The sequence below is a fragment of the Emys orbicularis genome, chromosome 1 (genome assembly GCF_028017835.1).
Source record: "Emys orbicularis isolate rEmyOrb1 chromosome 1, rEmyOrb1.hap1, whole genome shotgun sequence".
Classification (NCBI taxonomy): domain Eukaryota; kingdom Metazoa; phylum Chordata; order Testudines; family Emydidae; genus Emys; species Emys orbicularis.
Window position 1 is genome coordinate 84387965 of NC_088683.1, and position 19986 is coordinate 84407950.

At 39.6% G+C, this 19986-nt stretch overlaps 1 protein-coding gene across 1 annotated transcript in view; it reads right to left on the reverse strand.

Moving 5' to 3' along the window:
• Nucleotides 1–1468: 1468 nt before the first annotated feature.
• Nucleotides 1469–19986, reverse strand: part of EPYC (epiphycan) — a 28370-nt gene continuing 9852 nt past the window's right edge. Inside the window, exons 2-6 of the mRNA XM_065421788.1 lie at nt 12924–13077; nt 7353–7511; nt 5353–5555; nt 3631–3726; nt 1469–1639 (exon numbers count right to left, since the gene is read on the reverse strand). Coding sequence (XP_065277860.1) covers nt 1469–1639; nt 3631–3726; nt 5353–5555; nt 7353–7511; nt 12924–13077 — 783 coding nt within the window. The remainder of the gene's footprint in view (nt 1640–3630; nt 3727–5352; nt 5556–7352; nt 7512–12923; nt 13078–19986) is intronic.

Below are 19986 nucleotides of genomic sequence, written 5' to 3' on the forward strand. Positions count from 1 at the left end.
GAGGCTGCAATCCTGAAGAACTTATATCCTTCCTAGCTAGCTTTCAGAAAAATACTGTCAAGCTTAGTGGGGGAGTAGTGGATGTAGCCTGCTATGACTGTCCAGCATTCATTTTGGCCCTTCTGAATTCATGCCATGCACAAACAAACCTGCTGTCTATGTCCCCAGCATGCCTAGTTCCATGTTGTGGTTCAGAGAGCATGGGGAAGGGAGATGCAGTGTTCCATTGCCTGGCTCAGCAGAAGTGTAGGGGAAGTGTTTCTGCTGCATTTGACGCGTACATGATGCTCATGCTCATTTAAGCTCAGGCGAATGTTCATACCAAATGAATTTTAGTTTTTGTAGGTGGGAAGATATTTTTTGTTATTGGCTAGCACAATTTTTTTTTCAGAAATATTTCAAAAGATTTTCAGGGGGTCACTTTTCTCTCTTTATCCTTATGAGTGACCAGCTTCTTGAATCCATCAGGTTGTTTCTGACCATCATGTTCCAAAGTGGAAGGTATTAAACATTCAATAGAAAACAGATTTCTTCAGAATTGCCGGGGTGAGAGAATTTCCAGATCCTAATTGCTGAGACTCCAGGAGGAATGAAGAAGAACTCAAAGAAATGGATATATATACTTGGAGATTTAGATCACATGCCAAAACTGAACTTATTCAGCTGGAATGTTCTGTATGACTATCAAGGTACTCCAGGTAAAGTTCTTCAGCTTCTTTAACAGATACAGGTTAATGTTCAATATTTTCCAAACAGGCCATTTAACATGAGGATTTTATTATTGCTCTAAAAGAACTGGATATAGAAAACAAGGCTTTGTGTCTCATCAAGATTATAATGCCCAATTATTACTACAAAGGCACTGAGAAGCATTTTATGTACATTTATTTACTTGTATATGTTTACTCTTCACATTTTGGTATTGATGCAAGGGAAGGTTCAATATTTTCCAAATATTTTGGAATATTATTAGTATTTCTCCAAAACAATTTGGTGCTTTAGAAAACAAGTAGAAAGCAAAGATTTGTATTTCACTGAGAGTATGAAGCCAATTAGAATGAAAATGTCATGGATATAGATCTTATGTACACGCATTTTGTGTTATTCATTTATTGTGTTATAATTAATTTAAATCTATATAAAATTATTAAATTTTAGCATGTGTACATTACATCTGTTTGCATCCAAGTTATACATGTTTCCATTGTTCTGATCCCCCTTTTCTATATATTCAATGCAGTTGTTGTATTGAATGCATTGGTATCTATAGCATTGCAGTCTATATTTCAGTACATCTTTTAGCATTTCACATTATTGTTTGTCTTTTTCATTAATTTAATTACTGATTAAAAACCTGTCAAATGAATGAGCTTTGAAAATAATAAGCATTGGGCTTTCTGTATCAATGACTTGTTCATTTGTCATATACACTACCATGTCAAATGACAGTGCTGGCCACTGTCGAAGCTTAGATGAGGCTACCAATTGGCAAACGGGGTAGGCACATGTAAGCAGAAGGAGTCTTGCTCAAGTTGATGGGATTGCCATCCAGTCTGATGTCTTCTAGAGCTCTACGGGCATAAGTAACATCTTTCATTTTGCAGAAAGTGTCTTCATGCATCTCCTGAATGTTGTTGTTCTAAAAAGAAAAGCAAAAATATCCATAAAGACACAAGTATATGTTTGACAATAATTGTCTTTGAAAACCAATTTATTGACACATTTTCTGTGTTGTAAAAAGAAAGTAACATAAGCACAGAGGATCAGGTTGTCTCCCAGACGGAGCGCCTTTGCACTGCTCACAGTGCAAAAGAGATTCTGGCTGCAGATAGCCAACTGACAATTCTCCCGGCTAGGGGGAGCTCTCAACTGGTATAAAACTGCAACCTGAAACAACCCCTCACACTCTCCGGAAAAGGCCAAGAAGACAGGGTGGAGCAAGGTGGGAAGGTGAGAGACCAGAGCAATTCCAGCTGGAAAATCATGCCCAGCAGAGGTCAACCCAAAGAAACATGGAACTATAACCAGCCCCTTGACATCCTCAGACCTCTCAACTTGCCAAGGCACAGATCTGGAATGCAATGCATGTCAAAGGCCCTAAATAAAGGGCTTACACACCCACAATTCATGCAGGAGGCTTAAAATGCTGTGGGATTCATTCATTTAGTGTAACTAACTCTTCCTGTAACCCCAGCTTTGTGATTCTTTTTCTGAGGTAAACAATTTTCACCAATAAAAATGATAGGACACCAAATTTGTGTGGGACATAGGTTATTTTAGAACTAAAATGACATGTCTCAAAATGAGGAGCATCTAACCACTATGGAGAGCCCCTCCCACACTTTTGTGCCAGCCAGATATTGGTGCAGGAGAGAATCCAGCTCGTTGTCTGTCTGTCATATTGTTCAGGACCAACTGTTGCCCCAGTTTAGCAATGTGAAACCAATAGAATGGATTAACATTGTTAGAATACATTTATTCAATACAGGTCTTTACTTTTTAAAAAGTAGGAATCAAAGTATGAATGTGCAATGGGGTATTTGCCCCACACCAGCCCAGAAGGGATTTATGATGCTGAGGAGAGGCCAATTAATCTGATAACCTGCACCTGGGGATGAGCCAGGCCTTGAAGGGCTGATTGAAGATGGAGCCCAGCTGGGGAGGAACAGGAAGGGCTGGTATCAAGCTAGTAAGTTGATAGCAGAAAGGGATGAAGGGTGGGGAGTTTGAGGCTATGGATTTCAGTAGTCTGCAGCTTCTCCCTGGGAGGAAGCCGTTTGAGCTGGTACACCCAAAGAGTGGGGAGCCAGAAGCTGTAGGAAGGAATCCAGGGAAAGATTCAACAGAGTCTGAGGGAAAGCAGACCACAGTTGCCAAGTATAGGGTCCCTGGACTAGAACCTGGAATAGTGGGTGGTCCTACGTTCCCTTACCAGCCACAGGAGAAGTGGCACAGACCAGGCAGCAGAATTCAGACTGTCTAGGATGGTTGTCAAGTGGGACTTTCGTACCCTGGAAGGGGAGGGCTGTAGTGACCTGGCTGGAGGGCTAAGCATGAAGACAGAGCACCCTAAGTCACAGAGAGTAAGGAAGAGTGGTGGCAGGGATGCAGCAAGCAGTACAACGGGGTGTTGGACCCGTAAAGACCTAATCCTCAGAGCATCCAGGAGGAGGTGCCACCTAGTGGTGAGTAAAGCACCCCATGACAAATGATAAAATGGTTTTGCTCGTCTTATGTTCTGAATTGTGTGCCAGCTCCTTCATTGGTGTAAATAAAAATGGCTCCATTGCCTACACTAAATTATATCAGTGGAGAATCTGGCCCTTTATGTTTGAAAATATTTACATCGCACAGATAAGTTTTAATGATCCATATACAGATGGACTACTGTTTGGATTATTCAAATTTCATTTTTTGTCACCTGACTCTGAAATGAGTAGAAAGAGTGAATTTCATGTAATCAATACCCCGATTAGCCTAAGGTTTCAGATGTCCCATGATCCATTTGGATAATAAGAGTTTACCTGAAGTTTAAAAAACCAAACCACTAAGCACTAATATTGGTTTGCCCTCCCAGTTATATCTGTTGTTCTGTTTTGCTATTAAAAAATCAATTGTTTTTTAATCTACCTGAAGATGAAGAGCTTGGAGGCTTTCAGGGAGTGGGAGTGGGATGTGATCCAGGTTATTGTCAGTGATGTAAAGATGATGCAGATCAACCATATCCTGGAAGAGAAGGAAGGGGAGTGTTTCCTAAAAAACTAGACTTTTGTAAAATCTCCAAGAAGGAGACAGTAAGTTTTACATCCACCTTTGCAATGAGAAACTGAACTCGCCAATTCCTTTTAAATCAACATGACTCTAGGTTTAAAAAAAATTACAATGAAATATAGATAGGAACATGCATTGCCAAGATCAGTTACTATCAGAGATCAGCTGTCTTGGTAAAGCAACTGAGAATGGCAAATAAATATTTAAGTGGAGTCTTCACCTAAGCATTGTGTCAAAATGCACATACTGTCTGTCCCAGCTTCTGCAGAAAACTCTTCCTTTGGGCCTGTTTTTGTTTTTTTTTTTCTTAGAGGAGTCATCAGGTTATTGTTTGGCAGAAATCAATTTTGTTCAAGCAAAATGTATCTAAATAATAATTTTTACCCCCCACCCCCAAAAGTAAGATGGTATCAATTGCGTATCAACAGTGGCAAGTCTGGGATAAGCAGTATCTTCTAATTACACCAAGGTACAGACTATCAGGACTCCTGAGTTCTCGTCCCTTATGATCATCTTGGGGATGTCAATAAACCGCTCTGTGTCTCAATTCAATCATCTGTAAAACAGGCATAAGACTACCTACCTATTTCACTGGTTGTTGTGAATTCATTAATATTTGCCAAGCTCTTTGAGACTCTAGGATGACAGGTGTGTATGTGTGGAATAGTGGGGCAGATTTTCTCCCGTGTCTGAGACCCACTTCAATGCATGAGTGAGAGGCCATCAGGGAGCCTGGGGGCTGGGTTGTGCATTCTCCATCTCACGCTAGGTGCTAGGCTGAGAGGAAGTAGTTGGTGCAGGAGCTGATTCTGCAAACTTTGTTATGCTGTCTGAGAGCCACTTTCCCATGAAGGAATTCATAGCTGATCAAGTACAGCTAGAATCTAGCTCCTTTAGGACAACTGGACAGTGTATAAGGCCTGGTCTACACTAACCCCCAAATTCGAACTAAGGTACGCAACTTCAGCTACGTGAATAACGTAGCTGAAGTCGACATACCTTAGTTCGAACTTACCGCGGTTCAGACACGGTCCACACACGGCAGGCAGGCTCCCCGTCGACTCCGCGGTACTCCTCTCGCCGAGCTGGAGTACCGCAGTCGACGGCGAGCGCTTCCGGGATCGATTTATCGCGTCCAGACCAGACGCGATAAATCGAACCCGGAACTTCGATTGCCAGCCGTCGAACTACCGCGGTAGTGTAGACCTGGCCTAAGAGTCAGATCAGGCATGAGAATCTGGCCCACTATTTTCATTATTTAGATGTATTAAAATCGAGGCCTGGATTGTGATTTAGTGATGTGCCTGGAGTAAGGAGCAGCACATGATAGTTTTGCTACCAGGAGGAAGGGGGTCACTCAGGAAGTTGCAGTCTACCTGCTGTTCCAGAGAAGGAGTGAACATACATGCCCCGAAGTGTGCGTTCTACAAAGTGCCGGTGTAGCTACACTGCTGAGAAAATTGGAAAGGAGAGCCAAGGCTCTGCCCGCCCACAAAGGTGGACATCGCACCTCTGTGCTCTGGTCAGGCCACAATTTCCCCCAGAGAGGAGGAGAGATTTTTCTGTCAATCCCAAACTCACTTTAAATGCTTCTTCCTTTATTCCTTTGCGGCCAAGTCTGTTGTTACTAACATCAATGAATGTCAGGGTAGGCGGTAACTCGGGGAGCTGCCTTATCTTGTTATCACGGAGCACTAGCTCCTGAAGCTGGGGCAGCTCCCTGAAGGCATCTTCATCAATCTCGGATATAAAATTTGATGTCAGATCAATCCTCTTTAAATTGTCTGGCAGAGAAAATTAATAAAATATTTAGAGCACTCCAGAACTTATTTCTGACAGTCTTAAAAGCTAAAAAGGAAAAAAAAAAAAGAAAAGAAAAGAAGCAAATGCATTTTAATTACATATGAACATTCCCTTATATGGTATTTAATTATACATGTGTACTTATATGGTAGAGCATTGATTACTTCTCCCAGAGGTCTTTAATAATGCAGTAATGCCAATTTGAGGCTTGAAGAACTTTTGCTCTTCTGAAAGGGGCCAGCTTCCATTAATAATGAGCACAAATGCAATTTATGGAAGCTTCAAGAGCAGAACATACTTCTAGGAGGTCCAGTAAGCTCCTTTAGTGGGGGGTCTTCCATTGAGAGCAAAATTACACAATTGGAACAATTTTTACTTTGAGAGATTCTGAGGAGAGCTGGTAAAAAAAAAGTGAGTTTCTTATGAAATTGAATAAAAAAGACTCCTTTTGTTCAAAATTTTTCATAATTGAAAAATTTCAGAATGAAATGTCAAATTCTCTAAATTTTCTGAAATTTTTAAAGTTTTTCAGAGCGAAATATTTTTCATACTGGAAAAAGGAAAGGAGGGAGGTTAAAAAAGTAAGCGTTTCCATCCAAACACTTTCATTACCCACTTCTTCCTTTTTTCTACCTTTTTCCAGTAGAAAAGAGGAAAAAGTGATAATGGGTTTCAATTTTTGTTTTTGTTTTCTACCAAAATGAAGCAATTTTTCATAAACAAAACCAAAAGAATTTTTTTTTCATTTGGTTAAAAAAGTATTTTCCATTAAAAGTGTGTGTGTTGGGGGGGTTCCACAAAAAAATTCAGTAGGTTGTTTGTGAGCCTGGTAGTGTCTCTGGATATTGTAAACATGTTTGAGATGAGCAGTCTTACTCAGTAAGAATAAATTTGTGTTACTTTGTCAAATAGGGCATTTTCAATTTAATATAAAATTAATGATATAAGTTGGTGTGTTATATTACATGATTAATTTTTAAGTGCACTACTTTAATGGTTCAGTACTGGTGTTTTACTTTGTAAATAAAATCAGGACAAGATTTTCAATATTGGGTGACTAAAGTTGGGTTCCCAGAAACGGGCTTGATTTCAAAAGTTTTCAGTACCCAATGGTTTCCACTGAAATCAATTGTGGGGGCTCTGAACTTTTATGAAAACCAGGCCCCTTTAAGGCCTCATAAGTTGCTTACCTAAAAAATGAGGGACTCAAAATCACTAGTTGATTTTGACAATTTAGGCCTCAAGGAGCCAAACTTTAGCACGTTTTTGAAAATCTTAGCCTCAATATTTCCTTTTCCGTAAGGGTTTCCTGTTCATACCAGAGCAAACCAATAAATATCTTTAAACGAAGAACCTTCTTTAAGCTTTTACATAGATTCCCTTCTTACTCTTGCTAATTACTGGATATACTGCCTAAATGATAATTGCTTTCTTTAAAGAAGAGAACTAACCACTGTACTTTAAATTCTCTATGGTTTTTTTCCCCTTTAACGTTAATTAGAAATGCTAGCAAGTGCATAGATAAACAGTCAATTATTTGTATTGTACTATTTGCACTAATTCTAGGATTGAATTTTAGTGAATCTAAGTCAAGCTACTGAAGGCTTAGGCCTCAATACAGCAAAACACGTTACCAGATGCTAAACTTTCAGCATGTGTCCCACTGACATCAGTGATTTGACATAAGATTATATAAAACAGTTTACCACTTAAAATGGCATGAAGCAAAAAAGGAAAAAAGAAAGGGAAACCAATTGCATCAGAACTGTCATCCATACTTTGATTAGCAAAGTCATTTTTGTTGATCTTTTTGATTCTGTTATAGCGAGAGTAGAAATAGGTGGTTTTCTTGGGCAGTGGAGGAACAGCATCGAGTTCATGATCATCACAGTAGACTGTGGTCCCCAGACATGTACACAGAAGGCAAGTCGGAAGACCTATGAAAAAATTAAAGGAAAGCAATTATGTGAAGAAAAATGTGCGTGTGCTCTGAGAATATTAAGATTGGACCAGTTTTATAAAAGCTGTATTATCTAAGAGTTTGGTATTATCATTAAGAAAATAGCAGTGCTTAATTTGTGCCAGGGCCTCCCAGGGCTGAGGCCTGGCACCTCTAGGCTTGGCAGTTCATAGCCCTGGCACCTCTGGGCTTGCCACATCAGTTAGGAAAGTAAAAAAATTGCTTGAGCCCTGGCACCTCTTTCATTACAGAATAAGCACTGGAAAACAGCACATTGTGCAATAATTATAGAACATATTATGTTCTAGATATTCCTTCCAAACTTGAAGGTTTTTAATGTATACTTTAGCCTGTTTGATTTATTGATGATGGAAATAGAAATTAAAGGAACTGTAGCTGTTAACATATGTGTTTCTCAAAATATAAAATGAATCAAATAATCCTACAGTAGCTGACATTTTTATTCTGTGCTTCTAAAAAAGTACATGTATACATGGGATCCTATTTTTTTTTTTAATTAATGGAGATATCCTATCTTCTAGAACTGGAAGAGACCTTGAAAGGTCGTTAAGTCCAGCCCCCTGCCTTCACTAGCAGGACCAAGTACTGATTTTTGTCCCAGATCCCTCAGTGGCCTTCTCAAGGATTGAACTCACAACCTTGGGTTTAGTAGGCCAATGCTCAAACCACTGAGCTATCCCTCCCCCCAAAGGGTGTAGCCCCTCTGCTTTCCAAGGGTCTGGCTGTAAACAGGGCATGGATGAGATTAGCTGATTAAAAGTCAGTCCAGATAAAATGGAGGTGATGCTTATAGGTAAAGGAGAAGCATGTAGATGGTATGCCAAAGATGGTGTGTGTGTGTGTGTGTGTGTGTGTGTGTGTGTGTGTGTGTGTGTGTGTGTGTGTGTGTGTGTGTGTGTGTGTGTGTGTGTGAGGCTCACTACATATGGATGGTCCTGGATCCCTTAGCACTTCTTGATTTCCAGCTTATAGTAGTGGCCAAAATACCTTTTTTCGTCTATTTTTGATTAGAAGATGGTGGACACTAATCCTCTGCGTACTTTGTCACAGTTACATGTCTCTGACCTCCAGATTAAATGATGACAGTGTGTTTGATAGGAGGCTAACCTCTAACACCATTTGACATCTGCAGCTAGCATAGAATAAGGCTGTTTGTTTCAAGCCCTAGCTATAGGGTGTATATTATGTCATCTCCAAAGATCTCACTGGCTTCTCATTTGCTTTGAGGAGCAATTCAAGGTATTGACATTGATCTAGAAACCTCTGCATGGTTTGGAAGCTCGCTCCCTCTTTTCCTAGGTGTTGTCATGACAGTTGAAATCATTTGGAGCCATTTGGCTCAATTCTTAGATTCATACTCTGCTATACTGATGACACTCAACTCTGCTGTACTCCCCCAGTCCCCTTCCCTGCCATGGATACAACACTATTGATTACAATAACAAAGTGGAAAATCAGGCCAAGCATTCTTGTCAGTCTGTTTACCTTCAACTCATGGTGCAAGGCTTGTTGTGTCTCTTCTTAGGGCTAGACTTTGGTTGTAAGCCACAAGTGTTCAGTAGGGGGCAGTACAGAGCTGTGCAGGCTTCTGTATGCTCAGGAGCAATACTGTGGAGATTGTCTTTCATGTAGGCATGAGCTCCCCTGAGGCTGCAGAGCGGGTGCAGAATGCTCCCCTTGGTACTCCAGACCTTTTCTGTGGCCTGATGTGATACTCTGATCTTCCCTCCCTCCTACACCTGCTCTCCCAAGAGGGCAAGAGTGCAGGGACTGCTATTGTGAGGAGTAGCTACCTACATGCTTCCCCTTTACCATAAGCAGCCATGCAAGTGGTGATAGCTGCTTGCCCACCACTGTATGATTATGCTAGTCCCACTCACTAGTCTTGGCCTTAGGCTTTTGCATAAAGGAGTTAAAGTACAGAATCTAATAAGATGTAGTTTGGGATGGGGGGGGGGTCTATCTATATTGACATTTGTCCACATGCTAGGTTTTGTGGTTATCTTTACTATATATGTCCCAGAGATTGTAGGATCCAAATTTTTTTGTAGAACTAACATAATTATATGGGGAAACTGAACCTTGAATCCTTACACATCCCAGACATCCCCTGGTCCTGTGGCATTCCCAGAAGAGCAGAAGGTTTAAAACTTCAGTCGAATGGATCAAGTTCCTTTGATTGTCAGATTTCTATGAATGGTCACAATGGATACAATCCATATTGTGTGCAAATTCCATTCTTGCTATAATTTTGATTACAAAGATTAGATACGTGAACTGGAATTCATCATCTCTCTTATCTGTATGGGTTGCCGCTGAACAATCCTCTTGGGGTCCTTATTGGCTAATTCCTTTCTTGGATTGCTAAGTATTATTTAACAGTGGACCGACATGATATAGCCAGTCAAAACTTAGTGCTTCAAAGTTCAGTGTAATGGAACCCATTGAACATGAACTTAATACACAGTAATATGAAACATCTAAGTTACTGATAGATTCCTCTGGTGATTAAAACTGTGATAAGAACAGCAGTCACAACAACTGCAATCCACTTTCATAAGAGTTTCATATGAGAAATAGAATTAATTTGACATTTCCTTCTTATTAGGGTTATGAGATTATAGTCACATTGAACTCCTCAGATGCTATGCTACCCTAAAGATTCAAATGTGGTGGCTTTGAAACTTATTACAGTTACTTAAGTTTAGTTCCGTAAACAGTATCTTTTGGATGGTTATTGAGGAAATGAGTTTTTTCAGAGGCTTATAGAGATAGGATATCAATTTCCTTCCCATTGTTTTTTAATTAACATTTCTGATCCAGAAGCTTGACATCAGGAAAGATTTCTCATCCCTTGAGCTAAAACTGCTTGAAAGATGTGCATTTGCAAAGAAAACATTTAGCTGCCCCAGGAGGAACATGAAAATCGAAACTCAAGCCATTTCACCTCATTCAAAGAAGGTTCCTACTAAAAGGTGTGGGATATGGAAGGCTAGAGTGGGTCCTTTTCATGATATTTCCCCCACAGAGCCACACTATGGAAATCGTATGCTTGGCCAGATGACCTTCAGACCATTTTGAGTAGTGAATATTAGTGGGCATGTGCGTATCCCTGAAACCTAACATTTCACTGATGGAGGGTATAAGTATTCCTGCTCCACCTCATCTATTTCTCACCTGTTTTGGCCGTGGAACCAACTGATCATTTTGTGCTGGATAGTTTTGTTTTTAAAATTTATTTGGTCAGTTTTACTAAAAGTTCAGTTAGTGATGTAGTTAGTGAAAGTTAGTGGAACTTACCATTTAAAAGTACCGGTACTTATTGGATTGGCTTTTAGATTTTTTTTTTTTTTTTTGGAGTTGCCTGTTTTGGCTTGCACCTCTTGGCCAACTAGGATAAGAAGGCTTGTTTCTGTAAAAAGGTCAATCACTGAAGAGCATGATAATTGCTAGCAGTGCTCAGCTGAGGGACACCCCTCCAAGGGCATACTAGGTCTGCTACCTGCTTTCTTCAGGCAAGCAGAAAGAGGAGCCAAAGGCTAAAATCCTCCCTTATTCTGTAACCTCTGTCTGCAGTGCTCAGGGATCCAGGAGAAATATCTTAGAGGCAAACTCCACTCCAGCCTGCCTGCCCTCTTGCCTTCCCTCCCACTGGGTGATTTGACCTAGCTTCAAGGAGCAAGCCTGACACAGAGAGGTGTAAGTTACACCTCCTCAAACCTCCTTGAATCAGTTGTAGTGAATCTGGGCCTAAGTGAGTTTAGAGTAAAGCTGTTGGGAAAAAAAATTGACACACTTTTTCCTGGCAAAAAAATGCCATTTTGTGAAAACAATTTTCTTGCAAATGTATCAGTTTCAACTAAAATGGTTTCTCAGGGCCAGGATATAGAGATGGCCACAGACTTTAGAATGGCCAACAGTGTGGTGATCAAGGCACTCATGTGGGCAGTTGAAGACCCCGATTCCAGTCCCCGTTTCAAATGACATTGCTGGTGAGTGCCATTATCACTGGGCTATAGAGTTATTCCTCATTGGAGTGAAAACAAATATTAAAGCCTTTAAACTTTTCATGAAATGGAGTTGTTGTTTCCCAACCAGGCTTAGTTCAGAGTCTTAGATGGTCACCTTAGACAGGACTTTGCAGCTAAAACAGGGACAGACTTTCGCCTCTTCTCCTTCCTTCTTGGAGACTACTACTTCTCTTCCTGGGCTGGTGTGGACTTAGGAGGCAAGGGATTCTGAAGTGGATTCAGCAAGAGAAGGTGGAAGGGTTTCTCAGCCTTCCTGTTAGTTGGCAGAGCAGCACCAACACCTGACATAAGAACAGGTGTTCCAGCCAGGAGTTCCCTATCCACATTTTCAAAAGGAAGATCTCTCTTTCTGATAGATCCCCCTTAGCCCCTGTGAAGTATGACAGATTCATAATACATAACATAGGGAAGTTTTGCATAACAACTCTTTTGAAAGGTTTGAAAATCTAAAATGGAGAAAATTGCATTCGATATTTCAGAATTGTCCAGAGAACCTCCCACCCCTGTTTTGTTTTGACATCAGTACAGATTCTTTATCCTGGTAAAGTCCAGTTGGTGGCATTTAAAAAAATGGGTCTGGGAGTGATCCCGTTCCATCCACTAAACATCCACATTTGGAAATAAGAACTCCTCTCTTTTTTGTCCCCCTAGGCACTAAGATGATATATTGATGGGCAGGGTACAAAACAGAATCTGCAGGCTCTTCCCTGGCTGCATCTCTATCACCACATGACATTGAGACCTGTCATGGTAGCCACCAAAATGGGTGAACCCCCAATTTCCATGTACTTAAGACTATAGCAATTACTGATCTTTGGTGTAATGGTGTTTTGTGGTTTGATGGGCTTGCATTTTATTATAAACTTTTAAAGGAATTTCCCTTGGGGCTTGTCAAAGATTCCAGTCTGACTAGCAATAGTCAAAGACACAGGAAATGCCCATGTTTCCATTTAGCAAGTTAAGAATGGAAACTTGTCTGTCTTTTCCCAGAGTTGCCACAATGTTTTAATCAATATTTTTAATGGAAAGGCTTACTGAAATTGTTAGAAATCATCAAACAGATGCTCAAAAATGATATTGATAAAAATTTCAATTGTCACAATTTCACAAAAAATGGAAAATGTTGATGACTTTTTTTCATGAAAAGTTTTGTTTTTGAACACTCCACTTCTGATGAGATTTTTTTTTTTGTGGGAAAAATTTGACTAGCTTTATAGATGACAACTCATCCCAAATTAGATAAATGCTTAATAAAAAGCAAACTCACCACCAGACTCAGTGCATCATGGAAAGCAACCTAATGCAATGGTATGGCTTTTTTTTTTTTCTTCACTAACCATCATGTGTTTGGGGCCCAAGAACTCCTGATCCCTGTGGTGAAGAACCGTCAATTAGTTTTGGTGTTGATGCTTCTTCCTCAGCTTCTTCTGGCAGTGGTGGTGGTGAATGAATCTCTCTAGTTACAGAAGGTAACACGGTTCCAATCTCTATCTGGGGAGAAACACAGTTATATTAAGGAGGTACATTACATGTTTGTATTCACTGGCTGGTGGTGTTCTAACAATGCTTCATTGATCAGATTCTACCACTAGAGGCCAGACATGCTCTGACGCTCAATGGTACATCTGCGTTTTATACTGCAGCTACCAGATGACTTTGACTTGGTCTGCAACTGTAGAGCTTATAAAACTGAAACACATTTATTCACTTTGCACCTCAGATATTTTCTTTGTTAGGGAAAATGTTATAAACATTCTGCATTAATGAGAACTTCTATTAACCAAGTTCTTTTCTCACACTTATTCAAAGATAGCATTAACGAACCAATTTTGTGATACAGCCAGTGATGTTCTGTCTGACAAATGAAAAGTTACTAAGAAGCTCCTAAGAAAAATGCCAATCATCTGAATTTAGAATGGCAAAATCTGCCAGAATAAATCCACAAAACATACCAGCACATGTATATCACATTTGAACTGTAATATGTTTAAAAGAACCCTCATCTTAAAACAGGAAAGGGAGTCAGTGCTCGTCATAATAAATTAGTCTTTCAGTGTTTGTCAACCTTTTTTCACTGTCTGAATGGTTGACAGCACCGTGAAAGACTAATTTATTATGACAGTCCCGATTTTGAGGGCTTTTTCTTATATAGGCACCTATTACCCCCCACCCCGTCCCGATTTTTTACACTTGCTATCAGGTCACCCTAGGTTTGAAGGAGTGAATGCAGGATTGGGAATCAATTGGTCACAAATTCTACTTTGGATTCTGCCACCACTGACTCACTGTGTGGTCTTTGACAAGTCTCTTCATCTCTCTGCTGCCATTTCCCCATATGTAAAATGGAAATAACAATGCTTATCTATCTGAAATGCCCCTCTGAGGGTGGGTGAACATTAGTATTTTCATTTGATAAGGAACAAGTAGTTAATGTCTGTCTAGTGCTTTGAACATTTAAGGTGCTAGATAACTACCAAGTATTATTTATAAAATTCAAGCTCAGCTCCCACTGAAGTAAGTGCCTTAGAAAGGATTACTGGTTTGGGCCTTATGTTTGTACCATGAAAATGAGCCCCAAGAAGTTGGGCTAGAACTAATTCTGCCTGAAACTGTTCAATAAATTGGCATATATTCCTCCATATTAAGGTGTAGGGAAGCCTCTTAGTGTTTGGACCCAATTGAAATGCCTCATTTGTTGCCCAAGTTCCATAAATCGTTACTGTGTAGGTGTTTAAGGAATATCTTTTTTAGGGGGGAAGAACGAGGGAGGGACAATGAGGAATTTTCACTCAAAAGAGTAAAGTCCTCTCCACAAGGCCTGACACCAAATCAGTATTGTGTTTAAAGAATGCTTTATAGAATGGAATATAGCTGCCTGTCCTTGCATCAGCCCAGACAACGGAACAGACATCACATGCTGGTGTGCTGGCCATAATGGACTCCCTAGTTAAACCACTTTGATTTATTTATTTTCAAACTAGAGAAGCTGAACTGAAGAATAGTCCAGATTCAGAATTTTGAATTGTTATGAAAATTAGAAACCAAACCACAGGCATCTGTGTGCTGTATACAATTATTATTGGCAGCCTGCAACTAGTCCTAGAGCTTTCTTCTCCTAGTAAATGGTTTATTTTGCAATTTGGATGGGTGCTGTCAAGATGATTTGCATACTTAACCTGCCTTTACAAGTGTGGAGGTAGATTTCTCTCCAGAAAGCGCAGGGTGGTGCAGTTAACACTCACTCCCCTGTGTCCATATGTGAGCAGTGCTGGAGAGGGGCATTCATACCACAATAACTGGCTGGGGGGGAATGGCAGATTTACAAACTATTTGGGGCTTTACACAAATTGCACCAGGTGACATGGGAGAGGAGCTGAATCCCCACATCTCCCAGGTGATTTAGCACTGCCCCTTCCTGGGCCAAGCCCATCCATTCTTGTCTCCTTGGCTCCAGTCGAGTGTGGGTTGCTGGATGGCCTGAACTACTGTGCATAAATCCTAGCTACCTGCATTTGAATGAGGAGGACTTTTACTGCAAGGATTTTTTTTTTAAATCAGGCCTTTCATGAAGGACAAATAATTTAAGAACAAACACACATGGCACTTGGTCTATGTCCTAAACATGAACAAAACTGTCCATATGCCCCCATACAAGTACTTAGCTTGATTATACTTTCAGTATGTTTGTTTTGGAAAGACATATTCCAGGATTGTCCGGGAATACAAAACACACTTATTATAATCTCTTTAAATATTGTGCTGTAATTTTGTATTGGTGCTTGTAATGTTAAGAACCATGATGCTGAATGGATGAGATCCTGGCAACCATTTACATTATACTCATTGAACAGAAATAGTTTGATTTAAACTTCGGGGGTGATTACAGGTCCCAGTACTGTGAGGTGCTGAGTAGAGCTGAAGAGGGGAAATATGATTTCCCCCCCCCAAAAAAATCTGGGAAAATCAAGATTTCCAAAAAAAATCTATCCTAAACTGGGACAAAAGTCAATCTTGAAAACTTTCATGAATCAACAAACTGAAAATAAAACTATTTCCAGTCAACTGAAACATTTTGTTTTGATGATTTTGAAACTATCTGTTTTGATTTTTTCAATTTAAGTAAAAAAAAAAAGTCAAAACTGACACTTTCCTGCAAAGTTTCAGTTTTGATGAATCAACATTTTTCAATGGGAAAACTGCCAAAACATGCCTGACCAGCTCTAGTGATGAGTTCCATTGAAGACAGTGAACTGTGAGGCAGTTTAGAAGCTCATAGAAGTTGTTTAATACCACACAGAATCAAGCCCTATGTTTTTATCTTGTCTTAATGACTGTGTAAGGAAAGCAGCAATATTTGTTTTGATTGAAACAATTCACAGATACTATCACTTCAATATAATTAAAAGGAAAGCATGTGGTGCTGGAATTAGGAAGCACTAATGTTTCTAAATGTGTAAGAGAAAACGGCAAATGGAGTAAGGAAAAACTAACAACTTCAAAAGACAGTGCTTGCCAATGTGGGGTAATAGGAAGTAAGGATGTACCTGATCAGTGTATCTACCAAAAACACATACTGTTCCAATCTGTGGGGCTGAGAGTGAGACAGCTTTAACAGGAATGGACGGGGGGACAAATCAAAAGAAGACCAAGAGAACACAGGAAATAGGGGCAGATGTTCTCTGAATGGAGAAAGCCTAGAGGGAGAGATGCATTCCAAACGTATTGACCCTGTGCTGGTGTTGTGCAAATGTCTGTCTACAGAAGTCAACTTCCTTTGTTTTGTGGACATCTGTAAAGTTTCACTTTTGTAAGTGCAGATTTGGAAAAGTTTTAACCCATCCAAAATGTGTTTCCAAACTCAGTAATGGCTTTGTGCACATTTTTATTCAAGTAAGATATGAAAATTGTACTGCAAAGAAAATTCTGGGGAAGAAAGCCATTGAGGTTCAGAGGTAGTAGTTATTGACAGATGTCCAATAACTTCTTGTAAACGTGGTCTATGTTATATGACAGGGGTCAAGTCATAAAGATAGGTTTCCTACCAACATTCCTGTCTACCACACCATTATTATACCCTATGATCCATATTTTTAGGCACATCATTGGAACATTGATGTTTACAGTATGTAGTCTTTCTACTTACATATTCTGAGGATCTCAAAGCACTTATTGATATGAATTAAGTCCCACAGAACCCCTCTGAATAAGTATTATCCCTGGTTTTCCAGTTGGGAAACTGAAGAAAATTGATTAAAAGTGAAATCCTGCCCTCATAGAGGGCAGTGACAAAATTCCAACTGACTTCAGTGGGGCCAGGATTTCACGCTAGGTGACTTGTCCAAGGTCACAGACAATCTTTAGCAGAGTGAGGAAGTAAATCCTGCTATTCCAGCCTCCACTCCTATACCCTAAGCATAAGATCATCATTTCTCCTACTGCGTTCCTGTGTAATATAACAGGTATTTTATTTTAAATTTAGTGCTTATGAAAGATACATGACTGAAACGGCATTTCTTTCAAACACAGCAGTGATAGCATGGACAGTGGGAGCTTCCCTATACTTGTCCTGCCAATGAGTTTAAACACTGATCTGGAGAGGCTATTGCAAACAGAGAGTTACTGAGACATTCTTAAAGTCCATTTAAGTCTTAGTACCTCTGCTGAAGTTGTCAAGGAAAATGCCAGTTTAAATGGTGATTTTTATGTCAACACTTCTCCACTAGAAAATGGACAGAAACCACTGATATGTATTACAAACAAGTCACAAACTATGAACGCTTCTTGGCCACTACACAGGGGTTGGATTTGAACCAGTGACCTAGAGGTAAAAGTCTGTTTCTTATTATCAAGCTTCTGAGTCCTGCAGGCCTCCATCTTTTACATATGTGATAGATCACGCAAAATTTTAATAAGAGAAAGATGTTTCCTAGACTGTCAAAAATGGCCCTTTGTCTTTCAGATGTTTGTTTATTTTTGGCAGGATTTGCCTTATTAGATATTTTGGGCAAAAACATTTCTAGATGATTTAGTAGGTTTTTTCTCTGTAGTTCTCTGCAATTCCTTTCTTATTTTAAGAAAGTGAAGAATTTTACAAAGAAATTGCAGAGGGCCAAAGTATGTGTTTGTTTTTTGTTTTGTTTTTCTATAGGAATTTGTTTTTCTTTGTTAAATATTGTGATTCTTTAAATCGTTACAAATCTCCCTTTCCTTGCATAATACACCAAACATAAGCAAATTGTGTATAAATATATCCCTTTATGCACACAGAGAGAAAACATTAAGGTTGCACACTTATACCCTCAAAGGTAAGCAAAGGACAAACTTAAGGTTGCACATATAACCTTAACTCTGTTCCTTTTTGCATACTCATTATGACAGAATATTTAACCACATGGTCAAACTATTTCTCAAGGAATTTAATATAACACCATGAAATCTTTTAAGCTCAGATACCCACATAGCATCTTGTATTTTTTCTCCTTGTGTATTTACACAGTATGTACTAAATGTTCATAAGTGACAACTTAATTTGGATGCGCAACTTGGAATGCCTAAAAGGAAGTGCTAAGCACCCACTTCTGAAAATTAGGCCTCTTTCAGGCATGTCAAGTTGAGCACTTAAAATTACTAGCCACCTTTGTAATTGTAGGTCTATATCTTAGATAACTTAAGATCTGGTTTTCAGAAGTGCTGAGCACTCCCAGCTCAGACTGACTTTTGTTTGAATTGTAGGTGCTCAATACTTCTTAAAATTACTCTCTAGTTAGACTTTTTGTATAACTCTTCATCTCAGGTATGAAATTTACTAATGTTGCGCCTGATCCAAAGCCCATTAAAATCAATGGGATTCTTTCCATTGAAATCAGCTGGCTTTGGATAAGCCCCAAAGTCAGTACCAATGTTCTATAGACTTTCTCTTCCACCAGCATTCCAGCTTTCTTTAGATGCTATTCATGGAATGAGGCACTCAAAACCAGTTTTCATATGTCCATATGCACAGTATATCGTAGGCAGAGAGTAAAATTGTGGGAGAGTATTATTCATAACTCAAATTAATGTATTAGCTTTTTGCTGTTTTACTTTACATTATTTTTGTGATGTTTATGAACTTTTATGGTGAGGCACAAAAGAGAGCAAATAGCCCTGAACAGAAATGAGTGATGAAACACTAATTGAAAGCAAATGAGTTTTGGGGAGGCATTTGAAGGAAGAGAGGGAGATTGCATGGTACAGAAGATGGCAGCTACTATACAAGAAAATGCCTAGCAATTTAAGATGTTTATTACAGAAGTTGCCTCAGCCTAGTTTCTTTCTTTGTTCCTCTTTATCTTAAAATCTATAACCCAGTGAGACAGCAGCAAATTGCATGTTAAAGTAACATTTATTTAGATGGCAAGTTCTTCAGGGCAGGTACACTGTTATATGTATAGCTCTGTGCAAAATTCTTGTATGGTGATTCTTCAGAAGCTAACGTCTGTGGCAGCTGTCCATGGAAACAGGAAGGTTCCTGGGTTCTTCCACTGAATCTCTTATGGGAAGTAGGAATGTTCCATCCATTCATCTTTGGCCACAGAATCGCAAATAGGTATCCAGAGGCTCCTCTTTCCAAGGGCAAGAGTTTGTGGGTTGCATGCTGATCTCAGACATGCTGGTGTAAATCCTGAGTAACCACTAATTCTACTGGTATGACTGAGGCTTTACTTCCCACTTCTGTTGTACTTGTACCAGATTTAAATGGAGAGATGCTGGGTTTACACTAATACCAATGAAATCAAATTCTGACTTTGACTCCATCCAGCCTGATTACCAATTTCATTTGCAGTTTCAGGTGCCCTAGTTTCTGGTCCTGATATTTTGTTTAGAAATGTATTAGGTGTGTGAAATAAGTCAGCCTTCAGCAGCTCTTTTGGTTGGACCAGTGCTAAAAACCCAGTGGTAGCAATAGTACTGTATAAAGCTGTACTGGGCCAGTTTTGATACTTAGATCTGGTCTCTTTGCAGCTCAGGAGGTGCAAAGGAGTTGATGGCAGTTAATTCATAGTCAGAGTGGAACTCCCTGCTCATGCAAGTCATAGTCATAGATTTTAAGGTCAAAAGGGACCATTATGATCATTTTGTGACAGCTCAAGGTCCTGTGCATGCCACTTTCCACATATGTAGGGGTCATATTGGGGGCAGGGAATAGACATGCTGATCTGCTACCCATATGCTCTAGGGCAGTTTTTCCAGGACTTCTATCAATTACTTACAGTTACAGATTTGCAGCCATGTGACTTTATGACTATCCTTTAATATCCATGAGCTTTGATATTTTTTTGAAGAGTGCAAGTGGGTGAAGGCAATCATGAATAACTGAACAAATTTAAGAGCTGCAGTTAAACCTTGGTGCGAACACTTACC